Consider the following 21,481-nt stretch of genomic DNA (forward strand, 5'->3'; position numbering starts at 1 on the left):
GATCAGATAAAAACTTAGAGCTTGTGTGTGTATGTATAGACACACATATTTTTGTATACCTATATACACATATTTATAGAAGTTGTATTATATAACATGGCATATAAGCATATATTCAGCAGGCTTTTAAGAATGGAATGAAGAGAGTTCTCAGGAAATATAAGAAATAGAATGACTTTAAATAATTTCAACAGGGAGTCTACAGGAGTCAGTGACACACACACCATAGTTAATTCACATCTTATTTTTGTTAAAAAAAAATAGCATGCTCTCTGAGATCTTTATTCAACATACGTGTGTGCTGTGCATGTTCTTTCTAAGTGGGCTAGTTTTGTTCTCATGCCATGGGAGCAGGTGGCATGAAGCTGTTTTGATGAGGTTAAAAGGCTCCTCCCCTCTTTCCCCAAGCAGCAGCCCGAAGTACGTCAGCAGTAATTGTGTGCCTGGCTCGGCTGTGCAGGGAGGGTGCAGGCAAAATTGATATCAAATAAGGTTATCAAACTGAGATCTCGATGTTCCATTTAAGTTGTTGCTCATTTTCATTAGGCATGCCAGGGGTGAAAAGCTTATCACCTAAACACCCTCTGTAGGAAGAACATTTATTTTTGATGGATTTATATTTTTTCTTCTCCACAAAGATTGAATTTTAGTGTTGTAGTGGATATAAATGAAGGGGTTTCTTTATCCTCTTTTCATTTTATTATTGACTAATCAGACTTCAGTTCAGATAGATAAAAGAGAGAGGTTCTGTTGCCTAGATGTGAGGCCTTTAATGAGGATGGGAGGCCCCAGGGAGGCGAAATCCGAAGTAGAACGATGCTGCTTTCGGGTTTCTTGCCATTTCTTCAGTTTCTTCTTCCGTTTCCAATGGGCCTAGTGAGCAGGAACTATCCAAGGTGCTAGAATGCTGGCAGCTTTGCTGTTCAAGGCAGACGGATTGCAGAAACAGAGAAGAAAGATTACTGCTTATTTCAGAAGGTAGGTTCTTTGTTTCAGAATCCCTGATTAATCAGCAGCAGCATCAACAGACTAAGGCAGCTGGAGAGGAGAGAGAGAGAGAAGCAGGAAGGGAGGGAGTCAGGGGCAGGGAGGGAGGGAGGGGAAAGAGAGAGAATGGGAGAGAGAGAGCTGGTTGTCACGGGGGAGGGACGATGCCACAAGCTAGGCTGCTCCAAACCTTCTGTATGTAAGTGGCAATGAGAAAGAGCATCTTTTTGGCTGAAAGGAGACATTTAGAGAGGATGCTTCTGATTTTTTGTTTTCATTTATTTTTGTCTTCACAGAATATAATCAAATGAGGCACCTTAGCCAGCCTGGGTGATTGCTTCGAGTCTTGTAATCATCTGTGTAGCAAAGTGGGTAAAATCATTCAATTTCTTTCCTGCTGGACCTGGAAGGCGAGGGGCTGTGTATTCATCCCCACCCATTAGCTATGCCCTCTTTTCTCTGAATGTCGATTTAAGGAAGCAAGCACCTGTCTTCTGCCACCGTATCTTCCTAGCAAACTTTAAAGGCCATTTTATCTGATAGGAAGAACATCAAGAATGCTCTGATCTCTAGTGATGAAGAATCTGGGAATGGACACTTTTCCCATCCAGACACAATGCACTTTAATTGAAGAAAAACTGAGCTGAACTACAAGTCTATTTCTTATGGTGCTGGATTACTCCTACAGAACTGCCCTGAGATCAACCGCGAGAGAGGGCTCTGAAAGACACAAGTCACCTTCTGATTATTGCACTTAGCTCTCCCTGGAGACTTAAATTTTGGTATGTATCTCATTTTTCAGATTATCTAAGCATGCTAATTGAATCCAGCACTAAATAGATCAAGCAATCTGGTTATGAAATGGAATGGATTTTATCTGGGGATACTTAATGCTGAAGTTTGCATGTCTTATTAGGTGGAACAGAAATAAAGCCACAGCGAAGGCATCTAAGGCTTTAATAAGCCTCAGGCTATTTCGTACCCTCTTACCCACTTAGTTACATTACCACAGAAATGGCTAAACTAGATTTTCATTGGTAAAATAAGCCATGTTAAATTATTAAAAGCATTGAAAATATTTTCAAGGGTGTTAATTGGCATTCACGTTGTGCATGCTAGCTATTTATCTGCTATTCCATACCATAAATATTTTACAACAGTCTCTCAGCTCATTTGTGTCAGCCTAATTTTGCATTCTAAAAAAAAAAAAAAAACCTACCAAGAAAAAAAAAACTATAAGACATACACTAAAGCTGAAACTGCTTCTTCCTAACTGAGTAGATCAAAACCTTTTTGAGAAACATGTATTTTAATATCACTCAATATCAGAAAGATTTCCTTAACCTTATCACAACAAATATTTTCTATTGAACTTTTGGTAGACTTGTTTTACCTGGGACATACACTTATTTTGTTGGAGTGTCTTCATCTTAATTTTTTCAAGAACTAGAAATATTTTAAATACAAGAAATATAGGTCTTCCCTAGCTGGAAGAACTATTACATGAAATAATATTGTTCCTTCTCATTAGGAAATCCTAAAGTTGTTTCTGTACCATAGAACTGTTGTTTTTGTTTTTTTTTGTAAACATAGCCCCAAAATAAGGGAATTCAGTGTTAAAAGTTATACTATGTAGTTCTAGTCATTTTAACATGCAAAAAATTATAACCAACTTGTATGAAATAATGACTGTGGAGCAAGAGTGAAAATGAACTCCTCTCCTAATTCTTCACATGTTAAATAATGTTCCAACTTATTTTTTACACAGTCAATTGGTAAACAGATTAGTATTAGAATATGTGAGCCTCAAATACCAAAATTATTTTATTTTTCTGTGGTCTTTGCAACATATGTTTGCCAACTCAGCAAAGAAGGGGACTCTGAAGGACACTGACAGTTTAGGAAATCAGTGAAAACAGACCTGAGAAAAAATACTACCACTTCAAAAGAAACTATAGAGAAGCCCAAGGACTTGGGGCATTTGCAAAGTTTAGAAAGAGAAGTGTAAAAATCCTAGAGACAAGAAGGTTGTCTATTGTTACAAGAAATAAAAAAAAGTCATAGACTCTCAATTCAATTAGATGGTTTCCATTGCAGCTCCAGTCAGCAATTTATCATACTGACTATATCTACTTTGCAAATACTGCCTTGTAAGCGTCTGGAAACATTTGGCCAAAGGCTCAGAAAAGTACCTCAGCCATTGACATTTTGTGTGAGTCCATAATATTGCTGGAACTGTGTTATTTCTTTAGACCGTAGGCAAATAGCACATGACAACCTGGAAGTTTGGGGAAGTCCAATTTATGATGTTACTCTATTAACATGATCCATACCCATTTTACCCATTGAGGGAAGGGAGAGTGTAGAGAAAAACTCACTATCAAGTAATCTGCCTTCTGCGAAAAAAAAGCAATCAGCGTCTTTGTAGTCACTTCAACAAGCTCTCGTGGTTTTAACTCTAACATTTCCCATTTTGGGCAGAACAGCTGCATTTTGATGAAAGTTTGAATAAGAAAATGAGCGTGACCATTTGTGGGGTCGAGGGCAGGATTTTAAGCATAATCAAAGTGAAATGATAGGATTTATTTTTGACACATTATCAGAATAACAATTTTGACGTGGTTTACACAGGTGACGAATTATAACCAGGCAATCTTGTCTGTTGATTTAATCCTATGTGAAGTCAGCAAATTTTAGAAATTAATTTGCATACATATTTTACATATGTATGTGAAGACTGATTATTTAAATACTTATATTTTCACAATGTGTTTTCAAATTGGTCTAAGTACATGCAAAATATGTAAGAGATCTTTTTCCTTCTCCTGACCAAAAAAATACAGTTAAAATTGCCTTGGGAAACTTTTATTTGGAGGAGTTGATACTGCTACATGAAATAGGATTTTCTGTCTTAGAGAGGTTGGAATGATTTGAGTGAGAGGGAAAATCAACTTTTAATAGCTCAAATCCTAATAACTTCCTCACAGCATTGAGACAGGTGTGGTGTGAAAACCTCAGAAATAATTAAGGACGGGGCCTGGTTAACTTTCCCATATGCAAATGAAATGAAATACACAATGTGAAATGAAGACTAAATGCCTAGTCTTTCTACTGAGAAATTTATTTCCTTGTATGTATTTTGTTTTTCCCAGTCAAAACAAACAGCAGCATAAAAACAACACAAGATAAACTTTACATTATTCTAGCTATAACATTATCCTTTAGGGTTAACTGTGAACTAAAATTTAAGAAGCTTCTTAACTTCAAGAATGGAGAAGCAGGTCTCTCCCCAACAGTTGCTTTTCCTTCCTCTATCACTTGGTAGATACGGAAAATATCTGGATTAATGGAGTTTTCACAACTTTAAATCTTGGAAAACCAAAGTTTTAGATGGAGAACAACTCTATTTCAGGAATTCTGAACAAACATTTTAAGAAGAGATTAAAAGAGCCGGCCCCCACAAGGGCCAGTGGGCTCATTCATTCAGATGATACTAATATACTAGAACCCCACTTTTGGTGGATGGTGGTCAATGATCCATCAGAAGGCTTTGCCTCCTAAGTTGGTGTACACACCCACCTGAGTCACTTCTTGTAGAGCCAGAATGTCACAATGCATGAAATTACACCAAAAGAGGAATTTGTTCTGAATTTTAAGAAAAGAGAAATACTTTAACATGTATAAGAAGATGGCATGCTAATTGTTATCTGACCCTTTCTGTGTGTCTTTTCTTCAACAATAGCCTGTAATTAATCAAATACCTTCTATACCATGGAGAACCCAATCTTGACATGAATTACTGACACATCAAATTATCTTCTGGTAAATTAAGGCTACAAAAATTGATTTCTTAATTTATAAGGTAAATCTACATAAATGTATGTTCTTAAAGTTTTTGCATACACTGAATCCTCAAAAATGTGCACTTTTTTTGGCTTTAACATTGAAAGTCATGTAGTGTCTCAGCTTCTTGAGTTTCTTGGGTACAGAAAGAAAATAAGCAAGTGGATTTTTATGTTTCTATGGATTCCATTTGGATACTTTTATGTATATTCTATGCTCCACATGTATATGTAATAAATAGTTTCATTTAAGTGGAAACATTGTAAAGAAATGTAATGATACTTTCAGCTCTAGGCTCTGCATGGGAAAGGTACAGTGATGGTTTTACACAAAAGAAAATAAAGACATGGTTAATTGAATACAAAGTTAAATGCTTAGTGTTTTAAATATGACCTCAATCTCACCAGTTTAAATTGGTGCATCTTAGCTAAGTAGAGTGAAATTTCAAGTTTTAGGAAGTGTCACAATATTATATAAAATATGCTTTGTGAAGGGTGTGGTCTACAGGAAATAACTAACAAGAGTGAAAGAATAAAATAAAGATGAGCAATTAGCTATCCAGTTGTGTTTAAGCCAACATCTGTAGCTTTTATTAGAATGGTAATGATTTTAAATACAGTAATCCAAAAATCAAACAAAAGGAGGGTTTTATGAATATACAATATAGCAGTGGAAGAAAGGAATAAGTGAAGCTCTCTGTGATTTGTATGGGGATTCTGATCTCGGTCATTTTAGGTGCTTTCCTAAGACCACCCTGACACAGATTTTCAATATTAGCTACAACTTCCAAGAAAAAGAGCACACATACAAATTTTGCACTATTTGAGCCCATGCCATGCATTTTTATCAAAATCTATCTACCCTGTAGATGAAGACCATGGATGTCAGTTTTCAACTAATGCTCTAGGGGGGGCTAAAATGCCTAATTTGTTGGGAGCAAAAATGGGCTGCTTACACATACTAATTTAAATAAAGGGGATAACTGGAGAATGCAAAAGCAACAGATCCTTTCAATCTCACTCACTTTGTTGTCCCAAAGGTACCATGCAGTCATTTGAGGTCTAATAAGAATCTCTTACTTATTAGGGTAGAGCTAAAGATGCTACCTAAAGGTGAGGGCCTCTTCACTTCTTAACTATTATAGTCTTCCTAAGATGTCAATATTAGGGATTCAGTGTTCAAGACAAAGCTTTATAAAATATTTGCGTACAGGGTTGTCATTCAAGGGCCAGAAATGAACTTGATCTAATATCCAGCAGTCAAAATGAAGCTTAGTTTTTAGTGGTATAAAATGTTCCTTACTCAATATCCATCTTAGCCATAACTATACATTTCTGAAAGAGAAACAGATTTATGATCATATCTGACTGTGGGTTCTCACCACATAGAAATGGGTAACAGTTGTAATAAGATAGACACTTCACATCAAGTTCACTTTTTTTAAATGAGGCCTCATCTTCCTTTAGTGAGGAGTGAATGAATGAATCTGTTCATTCAGAGTTCAGCAGCTGAGAAATACCTTTGGCTTGGAAGACTCTAAGTCTTTGAGCTTCATGCTTCTTATGTGCTAAGACCCTCATTTTCTATACCTAGAAAATGGTGTAGAATGGATAAATGATCTGCCTGCATGGTTAGGAGGCAAGTCTGCGAACGCCTTCCATGCCTCCATTTGCACATCTGTGCCGAAGAATGTTGAACTTCATTAAATATTCTATTCACTTATGTTCCAAAGTAAAAAATGTGTTTATCAAGGAGTGATTACTAAACATAATCTTGGCCACAGTTAAGAATTGTGAAAAGTATCTAATAGCAACGTTAGTAACTGATGATTATGCTCATGTTTCTTGGATTTTCATTTTCTAACTGAACCTCCAATAATGTAAGGAGGTAAGTTATCATTCCAACCACCATTGCAAAAACATGGAAACTAAAGCTCAGAGGGAGGGGTTCATTAGATTGTCTAAAGTTGGAGACCTAGGGGTGCTTCCATTGGGATTTTTAGGCCATACTACTCAAGTTCTCAGTTATGCTCTTCAGAACTGTCTAACTGCCCTCTGCCCCTGCCCCCCATTACAAATTACCTTTTACATGTGGATGAGAAAGCAGAAAAATGTGATGCTTCAACATTAGTAGGGTCCAAGTCCATTGTTTATGTTTATTTTTGAATATAATTGTCAAAAAATTTTCTTCGTTCATCCTCAAAAATGGTGACCATAAACCATGACAAACTAATGAAAGCCACCATTGTTACCTGAATTGGTGCCCTTGTCAGACTGCATGGCAATTTTTTTATTTATTGTGCTTTTACACTGCAATATAAATGTCTAGAAGGACACAGTTTTGCCTTTATCAGTGCCTGGTTCATAATAGATGCTTAAGAAATAATTGAATAAATGAGTGATTATAGAATCAAATCCTTCCCTAGAACTAGATGACAAGCATGCTCGCATTCAACATTTGCATTTCATTATCTGGAAGTGTTACTAGATTTTATGGTTGATTTTTACCCCTCAAATTTTCATCTCAACTTTTAAAAAAATCTTATTGTACAACTTTCCATGGGCTAAATATTTTATGATATTATTATTTAATATTGTCTTGGAATAAACACAATTTAAACTCCAGGCAATTTGAAAGACCACTTACAGAGATAATTAATTTTCAGAAGTACCCAATTAACCTTGTTAATATTTGGAATATATAACTGTAAAGAATATCTGATGTCATTTGGATGGGAGGAAAATTTAACGGAAGAAATACAAATTTTGAGGTAATGTCTTTCACAATGGAATATATGCAGTTTTGCTCCAGGGCAAAGTGGGAATGTTCATCTTCCACCCTGAGGCATTATCTGTGGAATCCCTGTAATACTGACTTGGCTCACTTAACTATGGTAGAATTAATTGCCATAAAGTTACAGATATTTTTTTATCCAGGCACACTCCCTGCTAAAGTCCTTGGTAAAAATGAATTCCCAATAATCATAATGCTTCAGCTTTCTGAGAATAATGTTCCTTTTTTTTTTCTGAAAATTGCAGTCGTTTGTAATGGTAATTTCTTATTTCTACATGTGTCCACCACTTGAGTATCTAAACTCACAGACTGATATTACAATACAATTCAATTATGCTAGATAGTTGGAATTAAAAGACTACTTCATTTGCCAACCCATTATGGCTTAAAACCAAACCAAACATAATAAAACTTAACAAAAAAGAAATCATGAGTCAAGAAACAACTCGTATCCTCTTGTTTCAACAATTTCTTACAGATTGGAGAATAAATCTTTAAATTCAGAATGGGCCTCAAATAACATATGAATTGACTGACAGCTGAAATGCTAATAAACTCTGATAAGAAGTAAAGTTTCCATAGCTACCATCCAGGTATGGAACATGATTATACTTGTAAAAAAATCAAAATGAAAATGATTCGTAGTAGCAAAAATGAAAGCCGAGGATTTCTACCTTAGATATTTGGGTGAATATTTAAAAAATGTCTTTCTGAGACTTTTAAAGAACATAAAAGACATAAATGTAATTTATAATTTTAAATGGCCAAGTTTTTTTCTTGTTAATTGATTTTGCTTTTGATTTTTCAATCTGACGCAGTAATACCAGTTTCCTATACAACAGTGAATATGCAATTGAGGACAGTGGGCCTTAATAAGCTAGAAGGATAAAATACTTATCTTGTATGCAATTAATTAATTAAACTTCAGTTCTATTTTTTGATTGATTGAAGCACCATTTCTCTATCCTCTGGCTTCATTGATTTCTATAATTCATTGGATTCTTCTATTTCAAGGCATCCTGATTTTCAGAGCCTGCTGGTTATACATCACCCATCTATGTATACTCGTATACACATTTGATGTTACCATTGCTGCCAATCTTCTACCTGTACTTTTATTATGATAATATTAGCTAACATTACTATATGGTTATTACTGTTAAACTCTAAGCTAAATTCTTTATAGCATCGCCTCTCTAAATCATTATATCAGCAGGAGGTAGAAGCTATTATTTCCATCATTTTGTAGGTGAGCAGAGTATATGTTGGTAGAAAGTCCTATGTTTTATTGTTGATTTTGTTTGATTTTGGTTTTTCAGTAATCCGTTCTATAGTTTGGGTTTTCAAATCTTCATGAGCAGTGATAACTGTAGTTGTCATTGCTTGAATTACCAGACTGCTGAGGATTAATGTGATCTTGGTGACCTATGCTATTTGAGTTGAAGTAGCAGCCATGATGCAGCACCATTTTGAAAAATAATGTTGGATCAGAAAGGGATTATTTCCAAAATAAATTATATTAGAAATGTGTATATCCTTGATTACTGTGATATTTTGGCACTTGTTTTAGGTTTGTGGATCTTAGTTTAAAATTATTAAAAAAAAACACCTAATTTAAGTTCGTTCCAAGTAATCATATTTTATTTGAAATTGAGCAAGAATGTCTTTATGGCAAATAGAAATAATACATTTTTGAGAAACAAAATCTTGACTCTAAGTACATAAACCAAACGTTGATCTCGACACATTGTATTTGTACCCTCACATTACCTTTCAACGCAAGAGATTTGGTCTTCGATGTGCTAATTTTGTCAGTTTGAGGGAGTGTTTGCTACTCAGGCAACATTCATTTAATATTTACCTCAAATACTCTTGATGGTTTGTAGTATCTAATGAGACATTTTCTCCCAATAGATTCTACCATAAACATTGGAGCTTTGGGTTGAGGAGATATTAGGGTGAATAAACAAACACCTTGCTTTTTACCTTCACTTTGATAAAGGTGACCTGTGTTCTCATCCTACAGGAAGTGTTCCTTTTTACATGATACCCTCCAAGATGATGAGTTCTAATCCTGAGGAAGACCCTTTGGACACATTTCTCCAATATATTGAGGATATGGGGATGAAGGCCTATGATGGTTTGGTCATTCAGAATGCATCAGACATTGCTCGAGAGAATGACCGCTTGAGAAATGAAACCAACCTGGCCTACTTGAAGGAGAAGAATGAAAAACGCCGAAGACAAGAAGAAGCAATAAAACGGTAAATATAAATAAAAGTATCCCAAGTCTTGCGTAACAAGGAAATCCATGAGTTCTGCAAAGGCTGTGATGATGTCACCTGGTCAAGAAGGGTGTTTACCAGTTAGTCTTGATGAGACCAAGTGAAATTGGCAGCTCAACTATAACAGAAACACAATTCATCTGACTCACAGGACTCTCGCCTCAGCTTAGAAAAGTTACTTACTGGTGTGTTGTGCATATGGAGGTACAGCTGGGATTGGGAAAGAATTCAGTTTTCTTTAATAAAAGCTCATACCAAACAACCTCTTGGTAAAAACCCAAGGGAACACATAAACACTCTCATCGTCAGTATTTGATGAAAATCCCCACCTTTAATGGTCTTTGTTATAGTTCTTATTTTATAATGGCTCATCTTCTTCCTAGATTATAAAAAGACTCATGGATAATTAGAATTATATGAGCCACTGAAGGCAGGGGGACCCTCCCTGAGTGCTCTCTATGCAGAGTTTTAGGACTATTACATATCTTGTCTGGTACCGAGTGCCCCAGGTTTGTTGAAATGAAATGACTTTTTTTTACTGCAAAATGTACAGCTACAAGCAAATAAGTACCAGATTACAACTTCCAAACTGAAGCTAAATTTCCTGGGGCACTGAAGCCCAAAGAAGGATATACATCTTTTGATTCCCCCAAAAATGTCATAGTGCTTTCAGTGTGTGTATGTGTGTGTGTGTGTGTGTGTGTGTGTGTGTGTATGTGTGTTTGATAGTGGTAAAGGTAGAGGCATATTGCATTCTACAAAGTCTTATTTTTTCAATAAGATCTATTTACTAAGTGCAAAGATTCAGAACTCAGAAAATTATCCATACCAATTAGCTGGATACAGAATAATATTAGTTAAGCTATTTCAATAGTTGGTGGATTTTTCATCTAATCTGACATTAATAATTTTGCTTCCTCTCTGTGAACATTATTATATTAGGGAAAAATTTGTTAGATGAACTATTTATTCTTATAATGAAACTAGATAAGGAAGCCCTATTTTAATCATTAAAGGCAAATAATTTTATATGAGAGGTTTGGGAAAGAGAGAGAGCATTGGAAACCAAAAAGAAAAAAAAATGTTGTGGAGGATTATTTTGAAACAGTGTAATCTTTTTATTTTAGACTACTAAGTGGAAATCCGTGTATTAACAGGTATAAAAATATTTGTGAAATTATATACTTGATAAATATTGTCACAATTGTTTATATTTAAGTCAATATATTGTTGGGGACTATGCTATTTTTTATTCCTCCCCAATTTTAGTTGGTATCACCAATTCCCTTCTAGGATACACTAAATAGCCTTTCTTCAGGACAATTTCCGCCCCTTGGGAATTAATTCTCAGGGACTTCTGTATGTATGCTAGCACTGAAGAAAACTCATTAAAAATGAGGTTTCTAAAGTTTTCCTAAAATGTTTCTAAAATTCATAACAAAAAAGAACAATTCACATGTCTCTAAAACAGCTTCATCTTTATAATGAAAGTTTTCCTGATCTTGGCATTAAAACTCAATCATTCATTCTTTTCTTTAACCATATAAATAGAATTATTTGCAGAGGTTTCATTAGATTTTACAGAAATCTAAAGTGTGCTTATCATTGTACTATTAACTTTTGTGTTTCATCAACAAACTTTATAAAAGTTGTATCTATAAAGATATTAAGACAGAAAATGTCTGATTTTTAGATAGTTTTCTTTCCTAATCTTATGAATTCTGACTCCACCCTGAAATAAGGATCAGACAGAGAGACTTAATCCTGGTTGTAAGAAATAACACTGATTCTCATGAGACAGATAGGGCACCTCACACCTGAGATCAAGAAGATTCAAGGCCACCGGGCCAAACAATGCATGCATATTGCAATATGCACCATGGTTGCTGATGTCCAAACCACAGTGTACCTTTCATGGGAAGAAAGACCCAAAGCAGATTTATTGTTCAACAAACATTTGCTGTTAAATGTATTAATTGATTGGGGAAATATATCTTAAAATTTTGCTAACTGCCAGGCCATGTTCAAGACCTTGATGTGACAGCAATGAACAGAACAAATTTCCTGTTGTAAGGAAGATACATTCTGAGGAAAGGGTGAAGAGGAGACAACACTAAACATAATTATATATAAATATATATAACAGGTGGTAAAACAAAGCTTGGTAAAGGAGATAAAACAGAGCCTAGGGAAGGCTGCATAAATTATGTTTGAGACATTGGAAAAGTGCTGCCAGAGATGTGAAGTGTATGGCTATTGGCAAGAAGAGAATTGTAGGCAGGGAGAATATTAAGTTTGATGTGTTCTAAGAAGAGGACAAGGCATCACACAGTGACCAAGGCAAGGATTGGGGAGATTTAAGTTGAGACTGGTAGAAGGCCACCGGGTAATATAGAGCTTTATAAACTTTTGTGTTTTATTCTGAAGGAGAAAACAAAATTCATTGAAGATTTTTGAGCAGAGGTGTGAGCTACTTTAACCGAACATTCTGCCAGGGTTTGTCTTGCTTCTGTATTGAGGAGATAGATGGGGCATGGCTAAATGTATGAAATCCAAAAACAAATCCTTTGTGATAAATCAGGTGAGAGATGATGGTGGCTTGGACCAGGGTGGTAATAGTAAAGGTGGCATAAAATGCTCAAATTATGGGCACCATCAAAATGTTCTAATTGATGAGAGGTGGGAGTTGAATAAGAAAAAAACTGAAGATGACTTTCTACTTCATTTTGCTGTTGTTTTGTGTCCATGTATGTGCGTGTTTTGCTTCGTCTTTTGCCTGAAACATGAGAAAAGTGATGTTTTCATTTATTGAAATAGCAAAGACTAGAAGAGACGAAGTTTAAGTTAACTGTTAGAGGAATGAAAGCTCAGCTTTGGTATCCCAATTTTGTGAGCCCTTTTGGATGTCCCAGTGGAGAATGCTGGATAGACAGTTCGATCCAGGATTTATGGTAAGATCAAAGCTGGAGACATGAATGTGAGGTTCATCAGGGTCTATAGATCACAAGACATTAGCCTTGTTGAGTACACTTAGAATCTAAAGTCCAAGATGCACCCTGGACTGTTCCTTGGGGCACCTGACTGCTTACATGGTAGGAACAATAGAAGAATCCGGAAAGTACAGCCATGACAGAGGGGAAGAACCATGAAGGATGGTGATGTCTCTGAGTCAAGTGAGAAAAGTGATTAAAGAAGATAGATTTTCGTAATGGATCAGTTATGTTGAAGCCTGAAAATTGACGCCTCTTACCACATTGGTGTGTTGACAAGAACAGTTCTGGTGAAGGGCTGGGAACAAAACCCAGTGAGATTGTATTCATGAGTGAGTGGGAAGAAAGGAACTGAAGCAGAATATAGCGAACTATTCTGAGGGCTTTGAGGCTAAAGAAATTCAAAAATATGGAGAGTAATTGTAGTGGAAAGTGGGGTCTATGGTATTTTGTTTTTCTATATTTTTCCTTTAAGAAGAAAGTAAACTTATTTAAAATGCTTATTTAAAATACTTATTTAAAATGCTGAATGAATGATTACAATAGAAAGGGAAATGTTAATGGCTTAGGAGAAAGAAGGAAAAATTACTGTGATTATGGACTTGAGTAGGCGTGAAGGCTTAGGATCCAAGGCATCTTAGGAAAAAGCATAGACTGCACAGCCATCGTAGAAGAAAAGATGGCTCAGGCTACAGAAGGCTGAATGAGACTGAATGAATGACTAACCCTGCAGGACAAGGTCCCCAACCTGGTTCATTGCATTCCAAGCACCTTTGTGCTACTGCTTCTATAGCTGTTCATTCAATAGGATTTGAAGATGTGGTATCTGTCTCAGATATTGGTAACTCTACACATTCTTTCCTGCATCCATTCCTCCAAATATTTTTCTGGAATTGTATAATGTTAATATCTTTGAAAGGACAAAATTCAGCAAAACCTCCTAAATTATTGAGGTTTCTTCCTCAATGATTTGAGGACATAGAAGTCTCTGGATGTTGTTGGGGGGGGGGGTGAGGTTTGAGAGAGAAATATCAAAAGAACCAAACATGAGTGATCAGACAGGAAGAAGGGACCAAAGGTCTTGCATGACTCTGTGCCAGGGCTGTCTGTGGGTATCTTAAGTTATCCCCTCTTAGTGTCCATTGTAATATCCAAACTCAACTTTGTTTTGTTCATATAGTGACTGGCATCTTGGGATTCTGACAATTTAAAACTTAATAAGCTTTTATTTCTTCTCAGAGTACATTTTTGGAATTACTTCAAATTTCTTAATAGAAAATACATGTTTAATATTTTTCAGCATTTTGGGGTTTCAGGGTTGGCAACAGAAGCGGAATACTCACATCTAAATTTAACACATATTTTAATTTTTTAACATGTAATTTATGTCCAATTGTAAACAAAATTCTACATGACATTAATGAACATAGCTTAATTAAAATTCTTTAACATGTCTGCTGGATGCCTTCTTAAATATATGCTGTGATTTGATATATGGGATATAAATGCTAAAAATCTAAAGATGGGGCATGTTTGACCTTGAAAAGGCATTGATGATAATTCTCTGTGAAATATGCCAGTTGCAATTTCAGAAATGTGCAGACTGCCAAGGATTGCTTAAAAAATGGAAATAGGATTTCATATGATTGACCTTCTGGATCACATATGTGCCGAAATGCCTTTTGTGCTGAAGCTTGGAGGCTTAAAACACTGAGCTCTCAGAAAAAGAATATCCTCATCACTTTCTCAGTGTTGTAAGTCACTTAGGCTTTCTCAGTGCAATTCCTTATTTTTTAAACTAACTTGAGCCCCCTGTCACTCGTAACTTTCTGGTACCTTCACTTCCATTTCTCAAATGGGATTTTACTGAAAAGGCTCTTTGTGTGAAAAATTCTAAATAAATAGAAAAAAGTGATCCTGTTAGTGCTTTTTTTTTTTTTTTTTTTTTTTTTTTAACAGCCCCAAATAACATTTGATGAGAAAGAATGGGAGAGAAAGACCGAAAAAAGAAAAGTTAATGGAGAATGAAAAAAATTATTTCAGTAGCTCATCATTTCTGCTATTTTAAACCCTAATGGTTTTGTGCAGGCACTGTTAAATGAGATTTACTTTTTATTAAAAAGCCTGTAAGAAAACAAACACTCAAAACCTACAGCTTCCAACAAGCGAGCTCACTTGAGGTAGGTTACAAAACCCTAGTTTGTCACGTGTGGGGGTGAAAAGGGATATTTAAGAAACAGGGATGATGTGTATGTCGAGCCACTGAGGTAACACAGGCATCAGACATTAAATAAATAGAAGGCAACTGACCAAAGAGAACAGAATCTAGCCACAGGCGAATTGTAAAGGCAGTGCTTGTGTGCACCTGTGAACATAGGCCAGTTTCAGAAGTTTACTATGTATATAGGTAAAGCCGTGTTTAGGACACCAGTTAAAGCTATTCATTGAAAAAAAAATTAAAAAAAAAATAAAGCTATTCATTGAGGAGGAGGGCTAATCAAAAGAGCATCTGGTGTACCAAGACCAGAGGTGAGGCTTACTTTCAAGTGAACTTTTTCTTTCTGGATTCTGGAACCTGTCCCTACACTGTCTCCTTTTACTATTAGCCACAGAACTTTGAAAACAATAGAGGCAATATCCCTTCACCAGAAAGCAACAAGAAAATATGTTCCCGGGACATGTTTCTCCGAGTATGTTTTCTATTATCCAACTGGATTGGATTTTTTTTTTTCCCTAATGAAACAAATGCTACATTAGTGAAATTCTCCCAAACATTGCAAGTCTGGAAGACAGCTCTCAGCTAGAGCAAAGTGGTTCTGTCACAAAGGACTACTTAGGCTGATTAGGAACATCTCTGTTCCCTGTGGATGCCCTCAAGGGATCTATATGAGGTTATATTTCCTCTTTAAAAGTGACAGTCAGAAATGGAATTAGATTACTTACAGCTCCTTTAAAAAAAAATACATGCAATTGTATATTAGTATGTATCCTTGGAAGCTGTTTATAGTTGAAGGCTTCAGTATTTCTGTTAGTCAAAGAGGAACAAAGGACCACTAAATATCCTTCAGACCATGTAGGGAAAAAAAAAGAGTAAAAATAAAAATAAAGTATTTGCTGTTCTTTTTCTAAAACATTGCTACCTAAAAAGCAAATGGTCCTAATACCAGGGTTTTGAATTGGTTAATATTTTAAATAATTAGTCGAAGACATAATTACACTGAGAACTCTTATTAGAGAAATGTTAACAGTTACATAAATCCTCTCTAGATAGTTATGGCTTCTGAAATCATGCTCATGATTTGTGGCAAAAGACTGTATGGAAATAGAGAGCATTTGCTGAAGTGCATTTTCGTGAGTGATCTATCCATTTAGTGCTAAATGAATACCTACTTTGGTCATGAATAGATAATCTCATTGGGTTTGTTTTAATTGGAGGCATATAGAAAACTGAAATACCCTATTTGTATATCAAAATAGATGTTGAACCACCATTGCTCAGGTGAATTGAGGACAGTTAAATGAACCAGAGTTCAGAAACATAACTGTGTCAACTTTTAAAAATATTCTACAGCTAGTCTTAAAATATTTAGAAATATTCTATAGCTAGGATAGAAATACTCTATAATTAGCAAAAGCTCCTATGCTTAGAGTCTAGGAAACAAACTCAAAAAGCCCTCAGCCATAATCCCATCTAGAATGAAACTCAAATCTGCAGCGTGTCAGGGTCTTGCTGGACTGAATCAGCTGATCTGATCTGATGTGAATTTCTGACCTAATTTTGCTGTAGGACTCAGTGCTCAGGCAGAGAAAACAAGGTTAATGTGTTGATAAGGGGCTGAGATTAAACAGCAGACAGTATCTTAATAACTCTCTCTAATTTCAGCTTCCTCTTGTGTTTGTGATTAATTCCAATCACTTTTGTATTAATCATTTCAGGGGACCTCAAGCTGCTTTGCTAGTTTTTATGTTAAAATTACGCATCCAGATTTTCTTTTTTTTTTATAGACAAACAAAATATTGCAGTGATTTTGGTTAAACACCAAATGTATGGAAAGGTTTTTATTCTTAGAACCACACAATTGAAAGACAGAATTCAATAATACACCTTGTCCATCCCTCACTGGCTGCTCTTTATTGAGCCAGAAGCCAAATCGACAAGGCTGATCCTAAATAAATTGATTTATTGAAAGTGTTCCCCTTTTTTTTTTCAGTGCTGGTGGGGAAAGTTAATATTAATGAGCATATATCCAGGGACACCACTTATGCTCGTTAATATTAACTCTCCCCACTTAGCCTAAGGACACCACATTGGTCCATTCTGACCGTTGTGCCTGTGCACTTTGCAAGTTAAGTGGTCCCTGTCCTGCTGCCCTGCAGGGTTTTCAGGAAGGATCACCACAGTCCTCATATGATTAATACAAACTTCAGCTTTTATCTATTTACAATTTACACTGCATCTATATTTCTAATAAAGATGATTTTAAGTTTTTCATTCAGTTACCTTCCAAGACAGATTAGAAGCCACATAAGGAGGGGCCATTTATAGTCCATTTAAGATAAACCTCCTCCCCCTCATCTACCTTTTTTGAGAGCTATTTATAGTTGTGATTGTTTAAACTTAATTAGATTCTGGACCTAGCCTTGACTTTGGATTTTAAGAATCTCAGTATCTGTTCCATATCTGAAATAAATAGACAGATGTTGGCAAGAGGAGGGGCTTTTAGAACATAACCCTCTATGCGCCAGCCAGTCAGCATGAGGATTAAGCTCTAGTAAAGCTGAGGAAATTGCAGCAAAGAGTACACCTTCCAAACATCCAAACCTATGGCAACCTGAATGATTGAAAAGAAACCCTTTGGAAAATTTAAGGTAATCTTTCTTTTAGAAGTAGCGTTAAATATTTAGAGATGTTTGTAGATTAATTAGGCAACAGCTTTCAGCCCAGGGTGTTTTTTATGCTCTTCAGGCTCTTGGAGGATAGTCTCAATCTTTAACTAAACATGGCCTTTGTAAAATGTTTAAAAACCCAGATAAGGGAAAGGAATTATTACAGAGCAAGGCTATGAGTCAGAGGATTTTTTAGCTCCTAAAAATGTAATATGGCTTAGAGAACATGTCTAATGTAGCAAATGAAACTGCTCGAGACTGAGCATGCTAATAAAATAGCTCCAAGGCTCTGTCCAACTTTGATTTAGCCTGAAGAAAATATCTTCATTATAAATGTATAGGTCACCTTGAAATTAATTTTAATAGTGAATTGGCAGAAGGAAGAGCAAGCTCCTGTCCCCAAATGGATCTCTGCTCAAAACACCTGCCTCTAGTTAAAAGTTATTCTCAATGACACTCATATTTGGAAAAACAGAACAGAATATTCATGTCCATCCTCAGAATATGACTATAACTAGCCTGCCAGGAAGCAGGAAGCGAAGGGGGAAAAAAAGCAAACTTTTTTTTTTTTTTTTAAGAAAAGCACTTTCAATAAGATATACAAGGAAAACACTTTAAAAATAAAAAGACCAGCATTTAGAATCCATTATTTTAATTAGTAAATTGCATTTTAGTCTTTGATTTGAGGCTAAATATACCACTCAGCATAACGTGATGGTTGAATAAGAAATGAGGTCGTTCAGCAATGAAGAGCATTACCACAGAGACGTCTTAATTTCCTATTAGGCTGATGTTTATGTGTGTTGCTTAGCTATTTTGTTTCTACATGATTTTTTTCTGTAAGCATTTATTGAACATCTATTTCATGGTAGGGATTATTTTGGATGGTTGGGATAAAGCAGCAAAGTAGTAAAAATGCTTGCCTTTGTGGGATTTACAGTCTTGTGGGGGGTGGGATGAGGGAGACAAACAATAAGCGAGTACAGAATACATTAAAATGTGATGAGTTCTATGAAGAGAAGTAAATCGGGGCATTGGGGGTCAGGGGTATGGGGAGAAGGCAATTTTACACAGATTGGGCAGGGAAAGGCTCACAGAACATATCACCTTTGAGGGAAGAAGCTGTGTTCCAGGATAAGGAAACATCCAGAGAAGATGTCCTAGGTGGGAGACATTCTGGCATGTTGGTAAAACCAACCTGAGGTCAGTGTGACTAGAACGGGGCATGTGAGGTCAAAAGGAACGGGGTTGAATCTTGACAGGATGTGGAGATCACCGTCAGGACTTTGACTTTTACTCAAATGAAGTGAGATGAGAAGACATAGTGTTTCAAGAGGAAGAATGCCTTATCTGACTTCTGTAATCAAAAGGTGGGTCATGGGGCCACTTCGTGGAGAAGCAAGGACAAAAGCTGGATCATCAGTTGGGAAGCCATTAAAGCAGTTGTGAGGAGGGAAGATGTTGGTATGGACCAGGGTCCATGGATAGGGAGAATTGTTGTAGAAATTGAGATACATGCTGAAGGTAGAGTTGATGGAACTTGGTGACAGATTTGATGTGGGGTTGAGAGCAAGGTAAAAGCATGGCATTCCCATTAACTAGGATGGAAGGACAACAGATAAAGGTTTTTGTGAGAAACACTTGGGACATACTAAGTTTTATATGTTTACTAGGCTTCCAGTGATTTGTTGATTTTTATAGGAATTAATGTTTCCTTTTTGACAATTTGTAGGTGAGAAATTGTATGATTTTATGGAAATTTGAAATACTTTTATAAAACTCTAAAAGGTATACTGACATGCATTTAAGTTGGAGGACAGATTATTATTATTTTTTTAATGTTTATTCAGAGGAGAGCAAGCATTGTAGATTAACCACAGCGAATGAACAATCGCCTGGAGGTCTCTCCATTGTGCAGAGTTAGTGGAGTTAGTGATCTTGATTCTGAGAGTGTCATGATCCACACTCTCAGATGCTTTCCAGTTTAGGGCAGAGATAACAACCCTACTCCTTAATTTAAAAAGCAAGATAAAAGGCAGGTAGGTGCAGGCCTGTCCTACCAAATACTTGACATTTTTTAAGAGAGAAAATGCTCTGAGGATGTGTTGATTCAGTTATTAGCATTGGAAATGTCCACTTTTAAAATGACAGAGACATAGATAATTAGTTTGCTAATTGATGCACATTAGGAACTTTTTCTGTTCTTGGGTATGACAATAAACCAGTAGATAGTTATCCTATTGTAAAAGGACAGAAAAGGAGCATAACTACGTAGTGGAAAAATCCTAGTGCACAAAGGTGCTATGAGTAACTTTCCCCGCTTTAGTGAGAACCATAAAAAAGTCCCGTAATTTTTTTTAAGACTTTTTATTTTTATTGATTTATGTATTTATTTTTACATATATATTTTTAATTGAAGTTCAATTTGCCAACATCTAGCATAATATTTTTGTTTATTTCAAAGAGAGAGAGGGCAGCCCGGGTGGTTCAGCGGTTTAGCGCTGCCTTCAGCCCAGGGCCTGATCCTGGGGACCCGGGATCCAGTCCCACCTTGGGCTCCCTCCATGGAGCCTGCTTCTCCCTTGGCCTGTGTCTCTGCCTCTCTCTCTCTCTCTCTCTGTCGCTCATGAATAAATAAATAAAATCTTAAAAAAAAAAATAGAGAGAGAGAGCAAGCGTGCATTGGGAAAGGTTAAGGAGGAGCAGGCTCCTCACTAAGCAGGGAGCCTGATTCAGGCTAGATCCCAGGACCCTGAAATCATGACCTGAGCCAAAGGCAGATGCTTAACCCACTGAGCCACCAGACAGTCCCCAAAGTCCCTTAGTTCTTAAGGTTAAGTTTACTCATTTGGTAATTAGGAATTACAATATTCATTTTGTTGCATTGCTCAGGGAAATAAAGATACAATCCACGAAGCAATTAGTGGAGTAGCCAACATGTGGTTGCTGCTTACAATTGGTAATTGCTATTATTGTTAGAATTAGGATTGTTATTACTGCTTTTACTGTCATCATTATCACCTTCATCTTCATCACATAACGTGGCTATATTAATAATGACATATGGCATCTTGTCCAAAAGGTTCTGCCTCCGTTTAGGGTAAAAACCAACACAGAGAAAGGAACAAGATGGTTTGCTTTGAGCACTTGCAAATGACAAGTGTACCCCCAGGCTTCCAAATGTGAATTTCTTACTTTATTATCATTCTGTTTCATCTTCTTGATGTGTGTGTATTTCTGTTGTTTCTCCTAAAATTGTTAAAGCTCATGAAGGCTGAAAGAATTTTGGCATACACATAGATTCAAAAGGTTGCAAGAATTGGTAGTTTTAGTTTTAATTATTAAACTGGCTTCTAAGAGCAGAGCAACTGTCCCTTGTGCATAGTGTGTTCTGAAACATTTGTAAATCAAATTGCATTGAACTCACTTGGTGTGCTGACAATGGGTTTCCCAAGGGAATAGCAAATAAACTGGTAGAGCTTGTGATTTTCTTAAAAGTAATTCACTAATGAGTTTCCAGATGTTTTCAGGGCAGTACCCTCAAAGTTTTTCCTCTTGACCTAGGAGCTACTAAATATTTACTCTTTTCATGGAAATGAATAGTTGCTGTAAAACTGCCATAATTTTTAGGTTAAAGGTAAACAGAGAAAAAAATCATGAATTATGAAGATAAAATGCAGAGAAAAAAATAATGAA

At 36.0% G+C, this 21,481-nt stretch overlaps 1 protein-coding gene across 3 annotated transcripts in view; it reads left to right on the plus strand.

Annotated features, from left to right (window-relative positions):
* The first annotated feature begins 435 nt into the window (after nucleotides 1-435).
* The window catches only part of NYAP2 (neuronal tyrosine-phosphorylated phosphoinositide-3-kinase adaptor 2), a 261,272-nt gene continuing 240,226 nt past the window's right edge, over nucleotides 436-21,481 (plus strand). Inside the window, exons 1-3 of one of the 3 annotated variants that reach the window (XM_038573975.1) lie at nucleotides 436-978; nucleotides 1,284-1,769; nucleotides 9,650-9,887. In XM_038573975.1, coding sequence (XP_038429903.1) covers nucleotides 9,667-9,887 — 221 coding nt within the window. In that variant the 5' untranslated portion in view covers nucleotides 436-978; nucleotides 1,284-1,769; nucleotides 9,650-9,666. Of the gene's footprint in view, nucleotides 979-1,121; nucleotides 1,770-8,101; nucleotides 8,217-9,649; nucleotides 9,888-21,481 lie in introns of those variants that run through there. The other 2 variants (XM_038573976.1, XM_038573974.1) reach the window with 2 other exon arrangements.

The sequence above is a fragment of the Canis lupus genome, chromosome 25 (genome assembly GCF_011100685.1).
Source record: "Canis lupus familiaris isolate Mischka breed German Shepherd chromosome 25, alternate assembly UU_Cfam_GSD_1.0, whole genome shotgun sequence".
NCBI lineage: Eukaryota > Metazoa > Chordata > Mammalia > Carnivora > Canidae > Canis > Canis lupus.